Source organism: Lepidochelys kempii, chromosome 1, assembly GCF_965140285.1.
Source record: "Lepidochelys kempii isolate rLepKem1 chromosome 1, rLepKem1.hap1, whole genome shotgun sequence".
Taxonomy (NCBI): Eukaryota; Metazoa; Chordata; order Testudines; family Cheloniidae; genus Lepidochelys; species Lepidochelys kempii.
In genome coordinates this window covers 245,671,509-245,695,302 of record NC_136380.1, presented here as the reverse complement: position 1 = coordinate 245,695,302, position 23,794 = coordinate 245,671,509, and the positions used below count along the sequence as shown (strand labels likewise).

Below are 23,794 nucleotides of genomic sequence, written 5' to 3'. Positions count from 1 at the left end.
CTTCAGGAGAATTATAAAAAGGAAAACAAAACAGAGACTGGGGGTGGGGCCTAAACTGAAAAAGTTCCTGCAAATCCTCCAACATTGCATTTCCCCTTTCCCTATTCGCAGCTGTCATGGCAGTGTAGCAGTCAGATGAGATCTCAAATAGGTTAGAGGCTCCTTTTCCTGTCATAGATCAAGCTCATCATCCGTGTGATAGTCTTGGGCTTCTAGTAAATAAAGTCTCCTCTTGCAGCACTGGACTACTCGTATGTTAAGATGCATTCCACCTCCTGAAGGCCAGATTCTGCCCTCTGATGCATGTGTGGACATTGGCCTTAAATTAGTGGGCTGGCGATGCATAATAAATCATACATTCATGTAGGAAATGTTCCTTCAGAATGCGGATGTCCTTGAAGTACTGGAAGGCCAATGCCATATATACCCACTAGACAACTCTCACTGCTCCTAGAATTGGCCCAGTCTGAGGTTTTACTGCTTTCTGAAAGGTCACCGTATAATATTTATGACCATTTATCCAATTGTTTAAACAAAGAGCTTCCTGGGGTTTGTTTTCATTTGACACATCTCCTTTTAAGATGAAGATAACACCTGAGATTACATTCACTTAAAATTTACTCCCTCTTCTGATGGTAGTTATTCCATCCCCCCGACCCGGCTTTTAAACTTATGTTCACACATATATCCTGAGTAGAGGAACTGACCTTTCATGTGTATACAGGAGCATGGAAACCTCTTGGGACATGGATATAAAAAGTTTGTTATAGTATTAGAAATAGGTTTCTTCTCACTGCTTCAAAGTGTGCTTTTAGAGCATTTAGTCCCTTCATGTACATTTTGATTAAAAAAATGGTATGTGAACAGGATGTTTTAGTGACAGTAAATGTCATCACAGCTGACATTTTTCAGTGTTCTAAATATTTGCCTGCACTCTGCAGTTTTGTAAAATGAAGAACAGCAGCAATGTTCTAGTTCACTACAACCAGAAAGTCAAACGGACCATAAACAGGTAAGTGAAAGTGACCCATTTAGTTTTCCTGTGTACGCGGAATGATGTAAGAAAGGGCAAACCAGTATGAAAAGTCAAAAGAAAAATTAAGATTTCAAATGATTCCACTTTTTATAAATTGAGATTTATTAATAAACACAAAAGGAATTAAGGTTCCCTGAACAATTTCATTTTAAATATTTATTCCAAACTATGAACATTTTTCAGGATATTTTAATCATGCAAATTATTTATTTCACTTCAGATTGTGCTCGAGAAACTAACCTTGTAAAAAGTGTGTACTCCAAGGACTAAAAAAAGAGTTAAGTTTCTATTATTAATTATTAATATTCTAAATCAACATTTATAAGTATTAGGCAGACCACCACAAGTTAGGTTTGTTTAAACACACTTTTTCTTTTAATGAAATACTGCAATTAGACAATATATTGCAAAGCAAGAAGCACTGTGTTGCAGCTAATCCTGGGGAGATATCAAATAGTTATCATAGGCATTACTCTGTTCCTATTTAAATCAGTAGCAAGACTGCCATTGACTTCAGTGAGAGCAATACCAGAGTCTATACTTTCACAACATATACCATTCATTTACGCAATATGTTATAGTTCATTAATCTGCACAGAGTGTTGTTAAAAGAATTAGGACACATCGCCCTTTACCCCTTACTTTTAAAAAAAAGCAAGTGACTTACCTGCCTCCTTCAAAACGACTGATGAGATCTGACACCTTGTGGGGTTTTTCCTTTGACACACAAGAAGCAGAGGTAGGTGTGACTTCCTCCATTCTTGGTTGTGCAGTAGGTAAAGCTTTCCGCATAGGGGTTTGGTGTGTGATGGATAAAAATGAATTCTGCAGATGCACTGGCTTTGGAGGCACTGTAAGGGGAAAAAAAACCACCACCACACATTAACTATTACTTAACATTGCTAAATTGAAGACAGATAGATCAACCGATAGAAAAAGGTACCAGGAGCACCAAGAAAAGTTCCTTAAGTTCACCTAAATGTAATAGTTCTCTTACCAATTCATACTAGATTTCAACATTTACTGTATACTGTCAGACATCTAGTTATTGGATAGAAGCCAGCCAATGTGCTACTTTAACAATCTAATAAAGTTGCTTTACAGAATCTATTGAAATCAAAAGGACGGCAGTTTTGATCCTCATAACCAGTGGTTTTACCCAAAATAAGAACTAATATAATTCCAAGATCTAGCTGTGATGAAGGGCACAGGGGTTATTCCAGTTACTCTTCCCCAGCAGGGGCTAAAAAATGCTATGAACAAAAAACTTTGGTGCTCCATCTCTCTCACACACACCCATACCCCCACCAACTGATATCAGAAGGGCTTTGCTTCAGGAAAGCTTCAGTTTTGGTTGTCCGGTACCAAGAGACATTGCCCTGAGCACTAAGGCTGAAGTCTATGAGCTCTTCTTTTGGCATGAACAGGTGCAGCTCCATTTACTTCACTGGACCTTTGCCCTTTTGCAGTGGCTAACAATATGGTCCTATATATAAACTAATTTAGATTTATACAAACCTTCATAAATACCCACCCTTTGAAATACACAATACAAAGCAAAATAGAAATAACGACTTGGATATAAATAAAAATCCAGCAAGGCCCTTCCTTTGATCACCCCGTTTCCATAACACCCAAAAAAGGATAAGCTTTGCAGCACATCCAGAAAGTTGGGGCCGGGGGGTGGGGGTAGAGAATCAGTCATTGGCAGACGCAGACGGGTAAGTGAACTCCCAAGTCATGGGACCCTAGAGGAAAATGCCCTGCTATCACCTCCCATTGGAACTACAGGTCACTAACCAACAGCAGCAGTACGGCAGGGCATAGAAGAGAACAGTAAGAACAGATAGTTTGCTAGTTATAAAGCAACTGTTGTACAGTTACTTAATCTAAAATGAGCCAACATGGATCCTTTTGCTTTCTAGAATTTGCCTCAGATCCTGGCTTTTCAGTCTCCACCCCAGCATCCCCAGCTCTACAGTGAAGTTTAGCCTCCTTTCTCCCACCAAAATAGTTAGTGATATTTGCTTACTGTGTTCAGAAAGCTTTTATTCCCTTTCCCTCATTCCTACAATAGCTAAGTGTTTCTGGAATTGTTAGTAATCAGCTCTGGTTTTATACAGCCGTAGCCAAGAGGCAGCAGGCCAGGCTGCATGAGAAGCACTGCCCTTCAGAGTCACAGCTGCTGGTAGTTTTCAAACTAATCTTATCCCTATCAGAAACCAGCACCCACCACATCTGCGTGGCAGAGCTTCCATTTGGCCTGACTGTTTCCTGCAATCATTTAAGAACAGCAAACCTGCTTTTGCATAGCAAGGAAAGGGGGAGGGGAAATCACATGCAACAATGCCCCAAAAATTAGTTGTGGGTAGAGGCATTTTCCACTTTTATGCATCCGATGAAGTGAGCTGTAGCTCACGAAAGCTTATGCTCAAATAAATTGGTTAGTCTCTAAGGTGCCACAAGTACTCCTTTTCTTTTTGCGAATACAGAGTAACACGGCTGCTACTCTGAAACATCAGAAGTGGAAAAGGAGAAAGTTTACACACACACACACACACACTCTCTCTCTCTCTCTCACTGATTGGAAGTCTAAAGAGCAGCCATTTTGTTACTTCCTGAATCACACTTCCACTAAAAACACATCAGCTCTTGAAAGCCTGTATCCATCCAATAAAACAAGACTCCCACCAAGAGAGGACAGGAGATGGCACTAGTATGGGCTATGTGTCACCTGTGACTAAGAAGAGCAAGCATTCTAGAAGCTACTGATGTATGGTACTGTACATGATTAAAAGCCACACAGTTCCCTAGCAGCACGGACACACTCCTTTCCCTGTGATTCTATTGATTTTCCATATATTATGCTTGAATATCAGACCTTCAAATTGTAAGTATTCCCATAGTTATTAAAGAGGGAGAGGGACTCCATTTTTAGGAAAGACTGAAGAGTTAGGTCATAAATAATTATAATTTGGCTGAAGGACAACTCAGATTGGAGGACAATCGGTGTGCACAGCTATTTAAATGATGGAGACATCAAGAAGAGGGCAATCATTTAAGGCAGTTTACGAGACACAGGTGGGCAACCTGGACAGGCAGATCAAGTGTCCCCTCCTCCCCCCCCTTATCAATAAAAGCTTACTGCTGGATCCCGAGACAGTTCCTCACTGAAAACAGTATAAGTCCTATCACCCAAGATTTAAAGACTGGGTTGAAGAAAACAGTTATACTCCTGAGGGCATTATGCACCAAAAAATTAAAAATTCTGTGCCCAAAAATTTAAAATTCTGCAAATTTTATTTGTTAAATAAACGTGGAGGTTCCAGCATGGCATTGGGGAGCACAGGCCACTGGCTGCACAGAGGTGGGAGATCACTGTGCAGCTCCCACAGGGACACAGGCTCAGAGGTGAAGCTGCACCGAACCATGACAGAGCACAAGGACCGAGCCTACCCCAGAAACACCCCAGGGCCCTACCCCTCTATGACAGGTGCACCAGTTGTGGGCAGGCAGGCTCAGCAAGGCAGGATCCAAGTGTGAAGGGGCTTAGTGTGGGGGGGATCCAGGTGTGGTTAAGATGGTTGTGTGTGGGGCAATTTGGGTGCGGGCAGCTCAGTGGAGGATCTAGATGCACAGGAGCTTGTTGGGGGGTTGAGTGTGCAATGGTAATGGGACTCTGCAGGGGGGGTCCAGGTGAAGGTGATTGGGGCTCAGCAGGGGGTCTGGGTGTGTGTGTTTGGGGTCCAGATGCTGGAGTAGTGGGGCTCGGTCGGGGGGGGGGAATCCATGTGCAGCTGGTTTGGGGTCGGTAGGGTGGGGACCCAGGTGTGGGTGGCTCATTGGGCTGGTCCAGGTGCAGGGGAAGTGGGGCTCGTTGTGGGGGTTCTGGGCGTGGGGGTGTGTGAGGCTTGGCGGGGGGGGGGTCTGGATATGAAGGGGGGTGTGGATGCATGGGAGTTGGGCAGATGGGGGAGCAGCTCCCTGTACAGTGATCCCTCCCCCTGCAGCTGAGAAGTGATAGGTGCAGGAAGCATGGGGGGGGGGGGGGAGTTTGCAGAGCTTCCGACAGCCAGGGGAGAAATCTGGGGGTGGGTCTGACACAGCTCCAAATGCCATGTAGGGGAAGAGGAACTCTTAAGAACATAAGAATGGCCATCCTGGGTTAGACCAATGGTCCCTACCGTCAGCGGCCAATGCCAGGTGCCCCAGAGGGAGTGAACCTAACAGGCAATGATCAAGTGATCTCGCTCCTGCCATCCATCTCCACCCTCTGACAAACAGAGGCTAGGGACACCATTCCTTACCCATCCTGACTAATAACCATTAATGGACTTAACCTCCATGAATTTATCCAGTTCTCTTTTAAACCCTGTTATAGTCCTAGCCTTCACAACCTCCTCAGACAAGGAGTTCAACAGGCTGATTGAGCACTGTGTGAAGAAGAACTTCCTTTTATTTGTTTTAAACCTGCTGCCATTAATTTCATTTGGTGGCCCCTGGTTCTTATATTATGGGAACAAGTAAATAATTTTTCCTTATTCACTTTCTCCACACCACTCATGATTTTATAGACCTCTATCATATCCCCCTTTAGTCTCCTCTTTTCCAAACTGAAAAGTCCTAGCCTCTTTAATCTCTCCTCTTATGGGACCCGTTCCAACCCCCTAATCATTTTAGTTGCTCTTTTCTGAACCTTTGCTAATGCCAGTATATCTTTTTTGAGATGAGGGGACCACATCTGTATGCAGTATTCAAGATGTGGGCGTACCACGGATTTATAGAAGGGCAATAAGATATCCTCAGTCTTATTTTCTATCCCTTTTTAATGATTCCTAACATCCCGTTTGCTTTTTTGACTGCCGCTGCACACTGTGTGGACGTCTTCAGAGAACTATCCGCGATGACTCCAAGATCTTTCTCCTGATTAGTTGTAGCTAAATTAGCCCCCATCATATTGTATGTACACCTCTACCCAGATATAACATGACCCGATATAACGCGGGTTCGCATACAATGTGGTAAAGCTCCAACACACTGCTCTGAGCAGTGAGTTAAGGGTGCTGGGCCGGGGCTCAGGCCAAGGGGTTGGATAAGGGGCAGAGGGTCTCGGGGGTGGTCAGGGGCTCGCCTCCCCAGGGTCTGGGAGACAGGAGCTGGGGGGGGGGGGCATTGCCGTCCCAGAGTGGCCCGGGGGATTAGCGGTGGGCCGGGAGCAGCCCGCTCCGCTTCCCTTGCCCCGGCCCCAGCCGTGTCCCTCGGGGGAAGGGTTTTGGGGTAAGGGATGCCCCCCCCTCCCCGGCAGTGGTGGAAGCGGGGCAGCCCGGCCCCATCCCGCTCCACTCCGCCAGCTCCCAGCTGCGGCGCTCCACTTCCCACCGCAGGTGAGTACGGGGGGCGTCCTTTCCCCAACCTCCCCGCACTCACCAGCAGCAGGAAGCGGAGCACCGCGGCTGGGAGGTGGTGGAGTGGAGCGGGCTGGGGCCGCGTTGCTCCGCTTCCCGCCACTGCCAGTGAGTGCCTGTCAGAGGCGGGAGTGTGGATAAGGGTCGGAGCAGTCAGGGGACAAGGAGCAGGAGGGTTGGGTAGGAGATGGGGTCCTGGGGGTGATTAGGGATGGGGGTCTCTGGATGGGGCTGTCAGAGAACAAGGAACAGGTGGGGCCAAAGCAAGTTTGATATAATGCGGTCTCACCTATAATGCGGTGAGACTTTTTGTCTCCAAGGACCATGTTATATTGGGGTAGAGGTGTATATAGTTGGGGTTATTTTTTCCAATGTGCATTACCGTTACATTTATTCACATTAAGTTTCATTTGCCATTTTGTTGCCCAATCACTTAGTTTTGTGAGATCTTTTTGAATTTCTTCACAGTCTGCTTAACTATCTTGAGCAGTTTAGTATTGTCTGCAAACTTTGCCACCTCACTGTTTACCCCTTTCTCCAGATCATTTATGAATAAGTTGAATAGGATAGGTCCTAGGACTGACCCTTGGGGAACACCACTAGTTACCTCTCTCCATTCTGAAAATTTACCATTTATTCCTACCCTTTGTTCCCTGTCTTTTAACCAGTTCTCAATCCATGAAAGGATCTTCCCTCTTATCCCATGACAACTTAATTTACATAAGAGCCTTTGCTGAGGGACCTTGTCAGAGGCTTTCTGGAAATCTAAGTACACTATGTCCACTGGATCCCCCTTGTCCACATGTTTGTTGACCCCTTCAAAGAACTCTGATTAGTAAGACATGATCTCCCTTTACAGAAACCATGTTGACTTTTGCCCAACAATTTATGTTCTTCTATGTGTCTGACAGTTTTATTCTTTACTATTGTTTCAACTAATTTGCCCGGTACGGACGTTAGATGTACCAGTCTGTAATTGCCAGGATTACCTCTAGAGCCCTTCTTAAATATTGGCGTTACATTAGCTATCTTCCAGTCCTTGGCTACAGAAGCTGATTTAAAGGTCAGGTTACAAACCATAGTTAGTTAGTTAGTTCCGCAATTTCACATTTGAGTTCCTTCAGAACTCTTGGGTGAATGCCATCTGGTCTCGGTGACTTGTTACTGTTAAGCTTCTCAATTAGTTCCAAAACCTCCTCTAGTGACACTTTAATCTGTGACAATTCCTCAGATTTGTCACCTACAAAAGATGGCTCAGGTTTGGGAATCTCCCTAAAATCCTCAGCCATGAAGATTGAAGCAAAGAATTCATTTAGTTTCTCTGCAATGACTTTATAGTCTTTAAGTGCTCCTTTTGTATCTCGACCGTCCGGGGGTCCCAGTGATTGTTTACCAGGCTTCCTGCTTCTGATGTACTTAAACATTTTATTATTACCCTTTGAGTTTTTGGCTAGCTGTTCTTCAAAACTTTTTTGGCTTTTCTTACTACCAAATTTAAATGTAAAAATATAATGTTTATGCTCTTTTCTATTTACGTCACTAGGCGTCCCGTCCTCCCCAGCCCAGCTAGAACTAGAAGCTGAGCCTGGCGCAGGGTAAGAGCCACCAGCCCAGTCTTCGCCAGTGCTGCCTCCTGTCCCACGGTGATTTACCTCTGCCGGTTGCCCTAAGCACCTGAAACATACTGCTTGGGAGGGTTGCATGACCGATCTTGTGGCTTCCCTTTGCTGCCCTGTCAGAAGCTCATTTTTCTGCAGGGATGCAAAGACATCCCTGAGTATATAAATTCTGTGAATGCAGAAGTAGTGCAGAGTTCCCCCAGGAGTAATAGTTGCATATATACCGTACTGTCAGGAACAACCATGCCCTGGCAGAAAGATGCAATTGACCTAGCAGCTTTTCCATCTCTACCTTGCATTAGTGTACGAGAGGAAATAGTGAATTCTACTACCAATAGAGAACTTTGCTATCAAGGAGTAGCTTTAGTGACAGCTTCAGTACAAATAAGAGTGTACATGTTACTTTAATCTATTTAAATAGCCAGAACCCTTTCCCAAAGAGTTTATAACTTCAATCATACCAACATCAAAGGATGATAAATGAAACAACAGTATGAAAGAACAATGGAGAAGGATGAGGGTCACAGTAAGAAATGAGATGTTTCTTAGGTATGCAACTGTTCTTGGCTCTTAACATTTATATTTATTAATTAATATACATGCCTATGGTCCAGGATATAGACTAGACTAAGAACAGTGGCGAGGAGATGAGCGCTGGAAAGGTAACTCAACATGCCATATTTTTAAATGAATTGCATTATGATCACTGAACAAGTGAAACAATTCTCACCAGCATTTTGTACAATGAGCTGCTTTCCAAAGAAATTAAATATGTTTGTTCCATCTGCCTGCTTGCTGCTATGAAGCACTGTTTTCTCTTTACCGTTCTCCCCTCTCATATGCAGTTCTCAGGAGGACTGACAGATCTAGGCCAGTGAGCATCAGATAATTGTCAGAGATGAATAATTAGATAGCTAGCTGAACTAAAAAAAAAAAGTGATGAGACAGCTGAAAAAAACCAGACAGGCTGGGAAGAAGCAGGACACAATGGAGTATGAGCTTTCGTGGGTGAATACCCACTTCGTCAGTTGCACGTGGGTATTCACCCACGAAAGCTTATGCTCCAATACGTCGGTTAGTCTGTAAGGTGCCACAGGACTCTTCGCCGCTTTTACAGATCCAGACTAACACGACTACCCCTCTGATAACGGAGTATGGGCAATCCAATTTCCCTGGGGGAAAAAGATGGAAGGACAAGAGGAGTTTGGGTGGATTTAAGACCACAATTAAAAAGATGTATAGCAACATTTCCTATGATGCATTTCATCGAGTAACTATAATGGGCTTTGTACAATTGTAGAAAATCAATCAGTTTGATAAGTAATTAATACTATTGTGAGAATTCCTAAAAATTGCTGGTGTTGATGGAGTTTATGTTTAGCAAATACAAGTGGTGCATGTTTGGAGCAGAAAATTTTTTTTTCTCCCCTCATTGAACCCTATATTCATTTTGGGGAAAATCAGTTTCTAGATCCTTCCTAAACAAACCACGGCCAGAGGTGGTCAGACCTCCTTCTAGCTGGTAGCAATAATGTCAAGGCAAAATCCTGGTTCCACTAGAACTGACAAGTCACGGAGTCCAGGGTGCCCCCCCCACCTCCCCCCGCAGCAGGTAAGATTTAGTTAGAGATATTTTTAGTAAAAGTCACAGACAGGTCACTATCTGTGACTTTTTGGTTATTTCCTGTGGCCTGTCTAAACAAGCCCAGTTCCCTCAGCCTCTCCTCGTAAGTCATGTGCCCCCGATCATTTTCGCTGACCTCCACTTGACTCTCTCCAATTTGTCCACATCCTTTCTGTAGTGGGGGGCCCATAACTGGATGCAATACGCGAGATATGGCCTCACCAGTGCCGAATAGAAGGGAATAATCACTTCCCTCTGTCTGTTGGCAATGCTCCTACTAATACAGCCCACTATGCCATTAGCCTTCTTGGCAACAAGGGCACACTGCTGACTCAGATCCAGCTTCTCATCCAATGTAATCCACAGGTCCTTTTCTGCAGAACTGCTGCTTAGCCAGTCAATCCCCAGCCTGCAGTTGTGTATGGGATTCTTCTGTCGCAAGTGCACGACTCTGCACTTGTCCTTGTTGAACCTCATCAGATTCGTTTTGGCCCAATCCTCCAATTTGTCTACGTTACTCTGGACCCTATCCCTATCCTCCAGCATATCTGCCTCTCCCATCATTTTAGTGTTATCCGCAAACTTGTGGAGGGTGCAATCTATCCAATTGTCCAGATTAATAAAGACGTTGAACAAACCAGCCTCAGGACTGACCCCGGGGGCACTCTACTTGATACCAGCTGTCAACTAGACATTGAGCCGTTGATCGCTTCCCTAACATCCTAGAGATGTTATGATGGCTGGAAAACTGGCAGGCCAGGATATGGATAGTCATCCTGGTTTTGAGAGAAAACTTAACAGGGATGGAATGGGATCAGAAGACAGGGATCGAACCCAAGCAGAGACCCACACCCAGCAGGGAAGGAAACCATCTCCCAGAAGCCCTGGGATGGGCAGGGAAATATGATGTGCCGTATGCAGCCAGCAGGGTCACTTTGCTCAAGAATGCCTATGACATCTACTAAGTCCCAGTGGGGTGTTGAAAGGCCAGCTATATCCCAACCTCTCAGAGTTAACAGCGTGACTGAATTATTCCACAGCCTTGGATGGGCTCTCAAGAGAGTACTGTCTCCTGCAAAGATGAGTTTTGGCTTTACTGGGGAACGTTCTGTTTTGCCAGAAGAGAGCCATGGTATCCACACTGGAGCTTTAGGAGATCTTTTAGATCTCCTGGGTCCAAGTCATTCAGCATCTTGAAGATAAAGACAGAGACCTGGAACTTTATTTGAAGTTCTATGGGAAACCAGTGTATAGAGTAGAGAACAGGTTTGACATGGCTCACAGTAGTTTGCATAGCTGAGGAGATGTGTTGAAGCATTTGGCACTAGCTGGAGTTTCCTAAGTACCGAAGTCTTCATGCTGCGGTATACTGCAGTATTGTAGTCCAGCTGAGACCATGTATAACTGAGGCCACGTCTTTGGCCATCAGGGAAGGACAGAGTCTCCTCACCACCTGGAGATGGTATTAAAGCATTACTCACAGTTGCTGCTATGTGAGAGCTCAGTGACAGCGAGGAATCCAAAACCACTACTAACCTGTAGTTAGAACATCCTCCAGAGCTACAGATGTACTGAGATGTCTTTGTAAGGCGGCTTATTAGAGATGCAGTAAATCAACTTTTTTTTTTTTTTGGTTTGCCACATAACAGGACTTAAATTTCATCAGGTATGAAATAAGAACTTACAACAGATAGATCATGCAAGTGGAAGAACACTAGCATCCAGAAGACAGACCATCTGTCCTGTTTGTAACATTGTGTGTGATTATGGTGAAGCCGAGCCGAGGCTAGGGCTCAGACATATCTGTAGTGGGAGCAAATTCCAAACTACCTACAGCTCTCTGTCCCAGTGACCTAGAGCATCATATTTCACCTCTGGATGGTTAGAGAACTTTGTGGACCGTGAGGACCACAGTGATCCATGCACGTGTCACCACCAGGCTGGATTATTGTCATTCACTCTATTTTAAACTGAATTTGAAGACTATGTGCAGGCTCCAGATGGTACAGAATGTGCCTGCCTGCTTTCCTTTATGGTGGAGGCTGCCGTGAGCACATCAGGACCATGCTTAAGTCCCTTCACTGGCTTCCAGTCTATTTCAGAAGCCAGTTTAGGGCTTTTTTCATAATTTTTCAAAGCAATTAATAAATCAAAGCCCAACAACATTAAAGACTGAATTTTGATCTATGAATTGCTGAGTGTGCGTGTTGTTTCCTAAGAACTCCTTTCAGCAAGAACTATCCTTTTACCAGGGTGGATAAAAATGATTTAAAAAATCAGATTTTTAAATTTTAAATAGGATTTTTTTGATAGAATGCTTTTTGAGGGAAAAACTGATCTAAAGACAGTTTTAATTAAGATACACTATAGCGCAAAGATACACTATAGCGCATTCTATATCATGGAATAGGGATTATAAATTCTAATTCTATAGTATGAGACCATATATTCATGTAATTTTTAAGAAAAGTTTTGTAAATGAGTTCCAATAGTTCATAGATTAGGGACCCAATCTTATGGAGTTCCAGACTTCTGTATAGAAAGATTAACCTAAATAATTTGATCTACTGGGTCTCCGTGCTCAGTCTAGAAAATACCAGAAGAGATGCTTAGTTTTGCAGTTCTCAAACTGTGGATTTGTGTCTCCAGAGGTAACATGCCTGTTAACAGCAAAAATGTTTTTAAATAAATAAAGAGGTGAGAAACAACAGACCTCAACTCTATTGTACCTCTGCAAATTTGTGTACACAGAGTCAATCCCTTACCTCTCTCTAAAAGTGCAATGTTTCAAAAAGTTCAATGAATAGAAGATCATTGGGGGTGGAATAGATCTGGACAAGAAGTCTGGAGATAAATGTAAGAATACTTACATTTAAGAATACTTAACATTGTTTTATTTAACTAAAACAACCATTTAAAAATCTGGTGGTGTTCTCCTCCTAATACGCATGGCAAGAAAATCCTCCAAATATTAATCATTAACCTGTTGAATTGGAGATAGTTCACCTCCCAATGACTTCATAAACATCTGCATCAATTACCTTTGGTAAATGAAATAACCAAACAATCATTCATTTTCTGATATAACTGTAAAACTAATTTGAAAAGTTTTCAAAATAAATCACTGTTAAAAACGTATAGTTGTACCTTCTGAAAATGAAACCTACATCTATCTCTGAGTTGTGAAGAACATGTATTAAGGTTATAACAACCAACGAGAATGCACTTTTATGTAGAAAACCATGATTAAATCGAGTCTTCCTGACTAGTGATTTAAATCAAATCCACTCTGCCTTTTACCCTCAATATCTTAGACAAACTAACTTGTGTTCTACTTAAAAATCCAGGAAATAATATAACCAAAATTGAGGGGAAAGAATTTTATGTTGGATTCTGTTCAGCAGTTTATTCACTTGCTCTGGCTGCATCAGGACTGGTATGTGATGAGTGATTATTTCCAAAGATTTAAGTTATTTTTCAGACAGACACCAAGTAATTACACTTAAAGACAGGTTCAGGATCCAGGGTTAGTTTCAAATCCAAATCTTGGGTAGTATGTAGGACCTTGTCTACACTTTATTTCCAAAACAGTGCTGATTACTTACACACACACACCCCTTTATCTTTACTACTTGTTATCTCTCTCTCCTAAACTTTGGTAGGTTAGATCAATGTCACTTAGTGATTAATCTAACAGCAGCAAAGAAACTGGCATTGCAATTCAGTTCTGAGATCTTATTTCCTTTAATCAAAGACAGACATTTAAGGTTGGCAAGACTAAAGCAACCGCCCAAAAAACAATTTTTGAAAATCATTTCCTGCTAGTATTGGAAAAAACAGTGTACCGTACCTGTAAACTAAAGTTACAATTCTGTTAAAAATTCAGCTACTCAATGGAGCAACCCAAACAGTTTAAGGCACTTGGATTGTTTTGGTTCATGAGGGTACACCTCATTCCATCCCTCATTTCTGCCTGTTTGCTTTTTATGAACAGACAAGCCCAATACAAAATGCTTTAAGATAATTTTGATACCCTGAATGCACTCAGAGGAGCAGAGAGAGGGAGACACACAGAGCAGGCCCTGAACATACCAGACTCAAAACTATTTGTAATAGCTTTATTGCTTTTTAGCTGCAAATCTGCACTCCTCATCTTGCAACAATGTTGCTGGAAGTGGCCCTGTCTGGAGGAGGTTCTTCTGAACAAACACATTGGACTCATAGCTAGGAGGGAGCAGTATCAGCTGCAAAACTACCTGAATTAGTCATGTTCACAGTTATCCAATAGACAGTTGGCCTTGTAATCTATAATAAGTTACTACAAATTGGTGTTTTAAAAAAAAATCAGTCTATTTTTATGGATTTCCTACTTCTTTTCATCCATTAATTTGTTAAGTGTTTTTGTTCTTGGGGAAAATAACTAAAAAACCCCACATTTTTTTAGCTTGGTTTCAGAGAAGTTACAACAGGACGTTAAGGCAATACAGAAAGGCTATTAAGCAGAGCAATGTTTATATACGCCCTTCACTATAAACAAGGTTCTTTTACCAGAGGTTTTATGTACAGATAGCACAGCTTTATTTTGTTCATGTTTCTTGAATAGACCAAAACTTGCCCTCAACACCCACTGACTTTTTTCCTCCCTTAAATGAGAGACAAATTCGATATTTATGAAAGGTGCTGGAGTGGCACCATTAGAGAGTGACCTCCTCACTTATCCACAGTACAGGCAATAGCAATGCTAGTTTCCGCCACATCAGCGATGTGCCTCAAGCTAACCTGCATGGGTATTATCTTAGGAAGAGAGAATTAGTCTCCATACTTCTTCATTTCTCTGTGGAGACCAAGGTAAAGGTTACTAATCATCACAGAAATTGCGGTCACAACCGGCACTGTGGATATGTCCATCTGGAAGTAAATTGAGATCAGTTTATTTCTTAGAGGACAAAATTTTAAATTGCAATGACTTTTGGTCACTATCAACCTGTGCTAAATGTTAACCAATGACTTCAAGGTGAAAAGCTCTACATCCCACAACCAGCATTCTTAGCACTGACATTTTTGTATACCAGAATGTATACCGCACATAAAAACATGGTTTGTGTTTTATATATTCTAATTCAACTTGTAGCTATGAAATCACAGAAATGTAGAACTGGACGGGACATTGATAGGTCATCTAGTCCAGTCCCCTGCACTGAGGCAAGACTAAGTATTATCTAGATCACCCCAACAGGTGTTTGTCTGACCTGTGCTTAAAAACCTCCAACAAAAAGATTCCACAACTTCCCTAGCTAATTTGTTCCACTGCTTAACTACCCTGACAGTTAGAGGTTTTTCCAAATGTCTAACGTAAATCTCCCTTCCATTGCTTCTTGGCCTGTTCTCAGCGGTTAAGGAGAACAATGAATTACCCTCCTCTTTATAACCACCTTTTATGTACTTGAAGACTTATGTTCCCCGTCTTCTCTTCTGCATACTAAATAAACCCAAATTTTTTCAATTTTTCTCACAGGTCATGTTTTCTAGACCTTTAATCATTCTGGTTGCTCTCCTGTGGACCTTCTCCAATTTGTCCACATCTTTCCTGAAGTGTGGAACCCAGATCTGGACACAGTATTTCTTGCATCTTGCTTACAACATTCGTGCTAATACGTCCCAGAATGATGTTCACTTTTTTGCCACAGTATTACATTGTTGGTTCATATTTAGTTTGTGATCCATTATAATACCCAGATCCTTTCCTGCAATACACCTTCCTAGGCAGTCATTTCTGATTTTGTATTTGTGCAATTAATTATTCCTTCTTAATTGTAGTACTTTGCACTTGTCCTTATTAAATTTCATCTTCATTATTTCAAACTATTATGTTGGATCACATTAAAGAAGTTCTGTATTAAAATCACAAATGAGTTTCATTCCCCATAGTTTAAATTCCAGGGTATTATTAATTAAGAGGTCTCTTGGTTTTTGGTACTGTTTCTCTCCCTCTATGTGTGAAACTTGCAAGCTGCTAATTGCGTAAGTACATTCTAAGACAGAGTCTGTTCTCAAAGCAATTCACACAGAGAGAGACTCAAAGCAATACTTTTTAACAACAGAAACAGCACCCAGAGACTCCCCGCCCTTTTGTTGTATTAACAATTGTGATTAAAATAGAACTAGAAGATGTATGTGGATGGATGCTTGGTGTGGATAATAACTGAATGATCAGGGAGGTGCCAGCCTAAGAATCCAGTGTCCATCGGCTGAAGAAGGCGTCAAGTGGAAATAACCAGAGGACCCCCCCGCTCCCCCGGAGGGCAGACTGGAATCCACCCAACAGCCTCAAGAATGGGAGAACCAAAGAACAAGATAACATCTAGCAGCACGGAGCCGTCAGGAATGTGCTATCTGCTGATTGATTCAGCAACAGCATGATGAAGCAATTCCCATAGACTAGCATAGGAAGAAATTCCTATAAAAATGGACTCTAGAAAGTGAGAACTTTGGGGTCTGATTCTGCAAACCAACTTCCAGGAGCATCAGAGGAGCATCTGACAAGGCCCTGCTCCCTCCTCATGTCCAGGCCACCTGGCCAGTGGCTTGGCATGAGCAACTCTAAGGCTGGTAACTATGATAACAACCTTGCAGAACGTGTGTGTGTGTGTGTGAATAAATATGAGATTGAATGGAATGTTATAGCTGTAACTAACTGCTTACTATGATTCTTTCTGTATTCACAATAAATGTGGTATTTTGCCTTTTTCCCTTTAATAAGATCCTGCTGGTTTTTATTTTATTGGTGTAACAATTTCTCCAGTTTGTCAAGATCATTTTGAATTCTAATCTTGTCCTCCAAAGTGCTTGTAACCCCTTCCAGCTTGGTATGGTCCACAAACCTCATAAGTGTACTCTCTATGCAATTATCCAAATCATTTTTGGAGATATTGAGTAGAATCGTACCCAGGACAGATTCCTGAGAAACCTTCCAGCTTGACTGTGAATCATTGATAACTACTCTGAGTACAGTTTCCCAATCAGTTGTGCACTCATTTTATAGTAGGTTTGTTTAGGCTACATTTCCCAAGTTTGCCTATGAGAATGTCATGTGAGACAGCATCAAACACCTTATTAAAACCAAGATTATATCACATGTACTGCTTCCCCACCCCATCCTCTGCTTCACAAGGCTTGTTACCCTATTAAAGGAGGATATTAGGTTGGTTTGACATGAGTTGTTCTTGATAAATCCATGTTGACCATTTCTTATCTTTTTAATATCTTCTAAGTGCTTACAAACTGATTATTTGCTCCATCACCTTTATGACTGGGCTATAATTCTCTGGGTTGTCCTTATTCTCTTTTTTAATAGATGGGTAAATAAAGTACCTTTTTCCAGTGTTCTGGAATTTCTCCTGTTCTCCATGACTTCTCAAAGAAAATGGCTCAAATCTCCTCAGCCAGTTCCTTCAGTATCTCCTCAGGCCCTGCCGACTTGTCTAAGTAATTCTTAACTTGTTCTCTTATTTTAAGCCTCAGATCCTATCCCATTTACACTAATGTTCTCTATATTAGTCATCTGATCACTGCTAACCTTTCCGGTGAAAAATGAAACCAAAAAGGCATTTATCACTTCAGATGCTGCTGCATTTTCTGTTACTCTTTCCCTCCTCATTAAGTAATGGACCCACCCTATCCTTGGTCTTCCTCTTGCTTCTCACATATTTGTAAAATGTTTACTTGTTACTCTTTAGCTATCTTTAGAAGGCAAATCAAAGTGAATATGTAATTCAGTGGTGGTAGTGAGGGAAATATACTTCCTCCATTCAATGTGCACATTTGCATAATAAAGAATAATACCTTCAATATAAAGTGTTCTTCTCCCACCCAACAACGCACTTCACTACCTAGGGGTTCCCATTTCTGCTAGAACCTGAAATTCCCCCTTAACTCCTCCTACTCAGCTGGGCTGTTTTACTCACCATCTAGCTTAAATATAGGCTCATATCCTTCCAGCTCAGGGATGTAAGGACTCCTTTTTGGAAACTAGCGTGAGACCCAGGGAGCCCCTCAATACCAATTGGTAGAGGGTACACCAAACCATAACTCATCAGGCCTGACGCACTCGTTGCCCCAATTCACCTTTGTCATAATCTGTAGCTAAAAGGTGTTGTGTGAAGTGTCATATGCAAACCGATAATATACTGTGCCTAAACCCTAAAATTATTGTTTTGCTGGCTTGACTGTGTCTCCAATGTAAATTAAGGAAGGTGAAACCAAAGACAATGAAAAGGACATTTACTTTCAAGGTAAATGAAGGTGAGCAAGAAGACCATTTAATAATCTCAAAGGGGAATAGAAGCTGCACCTCCCAGGAAGCCTGGCTGCCTGCCTCTTGAAACAGGGTCAAGTAGCCACAGAATGACTTATGTAAACAGAGCATTTGCATCTGTACTTACCTTGTGGCTTTGGATTTGAAGCTGAACGTGGGGATTGTTTAACTGGCACGTTTCCATTTATTCCCTGAGCCGCTTCATTGCATGCGTTCTGCTTGACTAGCCAGGTTGTGCTATTTGCTGAGCAAGATTTAGTTAAGAGACTCTTTGGACAGGTGCTGCTGTCTGTAGGGGGGAAAAAAAAAAAAAGAAAAAAGCAAGCATGAATAATGCTTAGTATAGTTGGGATATAATGTTCTATACAGTATGTTCTATCATTTCACTTCTACAGAAAAAGTTATGAATGATATTGTGGCAGCCCTGGGTAATGGGTTTCACATTTCCAGTTATTGTTCCATTTAAATGTCTATAAATAGAATCACTAGATGTGTGTTCTTTCTTGGTAAAATGAAAGAAATTGTCTAGTTTTAAAAAACTTGTTGCCACATAAAGACAGCCTCCCAAATGCTTTCATATCTAGCAATATTTTGTGAACTGATTTAGATATGCAAATAGAATGACCGAACAACTATTTTGCTTTTCTCTATATTGATTTTGCCAAGATAGCACACTGAGCTACCTGGATTGGCAAACAGATACTTCAATAAAGACTACTGTAGTGGACATTTGACTGATTAAAAGGTAACAACTTTCCTATATGATCACCCACGCTGGTGATAATGGGTTATGTACATGAAGAAGGAATGTTAAAATTGCCTTTTATCTCATCTAACTGTATCTGTTATTTCATTCTCCAAGCATTCTATTATAGGCATCTGAAAAGAAACCTGCGATGATTCTCCCAGTAAGATATGATTTATGCCAACACGTGAAAAGGTATGTTATCTTCTTTGCCTAAAGACAGCTTGATGCAACACCAGAGTTGAGATCGTTTTTCAAAAACACATTGGAGATTACAAATGGGCTTGCAGTATTATTCACCCTTTTCAATCTCACTTTCAATTAATATTTAATTCTAAGTAAGCATTTCAAGACCAACTACTTCTACAATTCCACTGATCTAATAGAAAAATTAGATCAGATATTTAAGACCTTGAGTCAAATTTTTCAAAAGTAAGAGCCTTTAGTGAGGTCAGTAGGAGTTGTTAGGTGTGCAGCATTTTTGAAAGGCAGGCAGGTGGTCTAAATACAGCTTTAGGGTCTTAATTATAGGCTTTTATGTTTGAAAATTTTGATCATGGTTTCTTAAACCCTAGCTGCTAAGTAATAAAAGACAGTCTAGCATAAAAGGTTTCCACTGCAAAGTTGATGGTTAATAAATTATTTAAGATTTAAAAAACATATACAACACACACACAAAACACATCCCATCAAGGGACTGGTTTTATGAATGGGCTAGACTACGTTCGAGATTCCTGTCAAATGAACAATCTTTTATTCAAAATAAAGAAACATCTGTCCTGTTTACAACACAATATTTGTTGAAGTTTTAAAAGTTATTTAGAAATTTAACAAAAAAAAATCGAGGAGGACTTGTGGCACCTTAGAGACTAACAAATTTATTTGGGCATAAGCTTTTGTGGGCTAAAACCCACTTCACTGGATGCATGCAGTGGAAAATACAGTAGGAAGATATATATATATATACACACACACACACACACACACACACACACACCATGAAAAAATGGGTGTTGCCATACCAACTGTAATGAAACCAATTAATTAAGGTGGGCTATTATCAGCAAGAGAGGAAAAAACCCACCTTTTGTAGTGACTATCAGGATGGCCCATTTCAAACATATGACAAAAAGGTGTGCTTATGGTGCTATTTTCTTCAAAAGCACGTGTAGTTTATCCTGGCATGTTGAATAGATTATGCTTTGTTTTCATGAAGGGTACCCAGAACTTAAACTGAAGTAGTGCAAGGAAACCTTGCTATAAGATATCCTTATACAATGTTTAGTAGTCATGCCCTGGGGACATCTAATGTATATTAACTCTCAGGAACTGTCAGCTTTGGCTTCAAACCAGTGTCTTAAAACAAACTTAATTTAGCCTGGTAGGCAACGGAAGTGCTACTTATAATCCTATTAGGCATGCAAGAAATAAAACATACTGCAAAAGGCTGCAGATTTCAGTGGACTGCAATAGATTTGTATTGCAATTGTTTTCAATCGGAGAAAAACGAAACATTTGTTTACACCTGCAAATTTGTTCTCTGCATCAAATATTTACAAATCTTGAATGAAACTCCCAGAATTTCAGTTGTGTACCAACATAATGATAGCTAGTTACTTGTACAGTGTTAATACACTAATAACTTTGGGGATGGTAAAACTAAATACACTGGGGGAGGGCAAAGGAAGAGAAAAAGATTGGAAAACCTCACCAGGATATGCAAGAATGAGAGTGTGTGAAATATATATATTTCACACACTCTGGAAAATCCCACCGGGATATGAAGAATGAGAGTGTGTGAAATAACACACTCATTCTTCATATCCCAGTAGGATTTTCCAATCTATATATCTCACAACTAGGAAAGAGGGTTAGGGATCATAAAATTTGATGAGTATTTTATTAATCACTTTTGCCTATCACCTGCAGTGAGGTTAGAAAGAATCCTCCATCTGTTCTAGGCTGGGAGATGCAAAATCTAATTTTCCAGAAAATTTTAATTAGGAGAATCTAGTCATATTTCATCTGTCACAGTTAGAAGTGCCAACAACAAACAACAAAAAGGGCTGATTTGCATTTGTAAAAAGTGAAAAAATATTTTGGCAAGATGCAGATCCTCAGTCTGTGGTTCTGTAGGGCAGGACATAGGAAGTTGAAACAAGATTAGGGTTTAGGTCAGATTTTTTTTTACTTTCAATCCCGTTCAAGACACCTATGTGTCTCCAACAGCACACAATGTTTTAGGGTTTAGTCTAACTCAGTGGTTCTCAACTAGAGGTCTGGGGCCCTCTGGGGCCGCCGAGCAGGGCCAGCATTAGACTTGCTGGGGCCCAGGGTAGAAAGGCAAAGTCCCACTGCATGGGGCTGAAGCCCAGGGCTCTGAGCCCTGCCACCCAGGCCTGAAGCCTGAACAATTTCGCAGAGGTCCCTGTGACATGGGGCCCCAGGCAACTGCCCTGCCTGCGACCCCTCTAATGCCAGCCCTGGCTTTTTTATATGCAAAATACCGGTGATTGTGGCACAGGTGGGCCATGGAATTTTTAATGCATGTTGTGGGGCCTCCGAAAGAAAAAGGTTGAGAACCTCTGGACTAAGTCACAGGGACACAGACTTACTCAGTCACAAATGAAAGAAAAAGCCAAGTGTTTTCAGGAGGCAAAACTATTACAGTCTCAAAGTCCGTTTAAGAGTACAGATTTTTTTAAAAGTCACATTAATGATTACTGAATTCACAACATGTGAAAGGAAATCCAGTGGATTAATTTCTGATCCACACAGACATACAGAGCTTCCATGGAGCTGAGCTCATTAAGCACACAGGAGGCATCAGCATCCTGCCTTTAACTTAATGTAAGAAAACTGCACCAGTTCTATGACTGCCAGGGACTGCAGTCGTGGGTGAAGGATTTGCTCCATGAGGTACAAGTCTTTCCCCGAAGGTATCATTTGGTAGAGTGAGATCTGTGGTACGAAAATCCAGTAATCCAGAACAAGCTACAGCACATAATGCGAGCGTGTGGTAATTCTGAATACTTTTAAGTGAGAAAGCGTGACCCAAAAGGGAGTGAGACTCAGAACATCTAGATTCTACCCCTGGCTACCTGCTTAGCTCCCGTAAAAAAAAGTGATGTATGTATCACAGTGGACATTCCAAAAGCAAAGCTCCCAAAAAATCAGTGGGCACTTCTGAAAATTTCAGCCTGACATCTCATCTGCCAGATAGAGTTACTTAACATTGCTTACCTGACTTTGTAAAGGGACGTAAGAGAAATATGGATGAAGAAGTGGTATGAACATTTTATTCTATTTAATACAATTAACAGGGATGCACGTTTCCCAAAATTTTATGAGGCTGAACTGTGAAGATCCCTCAGTTGAGACTCACATCTGGTAAGTGCAGGTTTGTGAATACAAAAGAAGCATGGGGTTACTTGATATAATTTACACACCTAACTACAGTCGCCGATTTACTAGCACAATAAGGTAGACATGTAAATCCCATCAGCTGCATCCGCTAAATTGTACATGCAAGAAAGGAGGTTGCTTCTGGATCTTTTGGGGTGTATATATTTACTCCAACTTTGATATGCATAGATTTGATTCTATATTCACATTTGGGGTTCAAATAAGCCCACAATTCAATGGAAACTGCAGGATTTCCACTGGTTTTGGAATGAAACCATGGAAAGCCAGAAGTTTCAAGCATCTTTGATACAAAACCAGAAAGAGCCAGTCCCAGCTCATGAACAGTAATGGTTAGAACCAAACAGGGCTTTTTCAGGTTTCTGAAACTAACTAAAACTCAGAGGGAGAGGCAGGGAATCTACACATTCAACAGCTGGCGGTGGGGAGGAAAAGAACTGCTGACTTGCCCTCAAATTGATTACACATTTGTATTTTGAAGCAATTGTCAGTTACAAACAGTAAATGCTTTAAAAAGTCTGCTCACTGTTACTCTGTTCTGCACAGAGTTCTGAGGTTAACTTAAGGTGGTGCTTGCAGTGGTAAGCAACTGATGAAATGCTGTAGGCAGTCAATGATGCTGTTAATAAGAGAAAAGCAACTCTCTGGGTAGATCTACACTACAGCGGCACAACTATCAGGGGTAGCAATGTAGCGTAACAGTTCCTCCACCGATGGAAGGAGGGTTTCTGTTGATGCAGGTAATCCACCTCTCAGAGACAGTAGCTACGTCGACCAAAGAATTCTTCCAACAACCTACTTGGGTCTACACCAGGTGTTAGGTCAACCTAATTACAGTGCTCAGGGCGTGACATTTTTCACAGTTCTAAGGGACATAGCTAGGTTCACCTAATTTTTAAGCATAGACCAGGTCCTCTATCAGAGGACTAGTGGGTGGAATATTCAGGAGGAAACTAGTTTTGCTTCTCTGCAAAAACCTAGTTTGCTAAAAGCATTGTGTAAATTTCCACTGTGGCAAACATCTGGGATTATGTTTGAAGGGTTGAATTTAGGCATGGAACAGATATTTATTGGCAAAACATATGCCAAAGAGCAAATTCAAGTAAATATTAGTTCTGATATGTGAAAATTGGTAGTTTTTACTACGCTATTCTCTAGACACAAGCAAAGAGGTTTCGTACGTTGCAGTAGACACTAGAAGTACACTCCCTTCCTCTGTCCCTCCCTCACCATTATTTTCAATGGTTAAGTGTATGTTATACATCCTGCTAATGTTCTCTGGGCTACATGAATTCCCTCTTCTTTTGCTGCATATCATTTGCTGCAGGGAATAAATCAATCCTCACCAGGTTTGTTATATATCATCTTAGAGGAAGCAAGAAGGCATTTACACTGCTTCCTCCCTACTAACAATGTTTAGCGCCTTTATTGATCATGTTAATAGTGCATTTCCAAAATACTGTTTTGTTTTATCTGAGGTTCAGTTTCACACCAACAATATTCAAGCTGAAGCCTGAGCGGGATGTGGAATACTTACTACCCAGTATTTTCTGGGAGAGGCAAAATGTTTAACAAGTGGGTACACAAGTCAGCCCACCTAATCTAGAAATAATTATCTGGTGTTTTAC

At 41.5% G+C, this 23,794-nt stretch overlaps 1 protein-coding gene across 2 annotated transcripts in view; it reads right to left on the bottom strand.

Moving 5' to 3' along the window:
- FGD4 (FYVE, RhoGEF and PH domain containing 4) overlaps nt 1-23,794 on the bottom strand; it is a 187,222-nt gene that overhangs the window by 49,722 nt on the left and 113,706 nt on the right. For both annotated transcript variants that reach the window (XM_073321777.2, XM_073321787.2), the window contains exons 2-3: nt 18,126-18,287; nt 1,704-1,887 (exon numbers count right to left, since the gene is read on the bottom strand). In XM_073321777.2, coding sequence (XP_073177878.1) covers nt 1,704-1,887; nt 18,126-18,287 — 346 coding nt within the window. The remainder of the gene's footprint in view (nt 1-1,703; nt 1,888-18,125; nt 18,288-23,794) is intronic.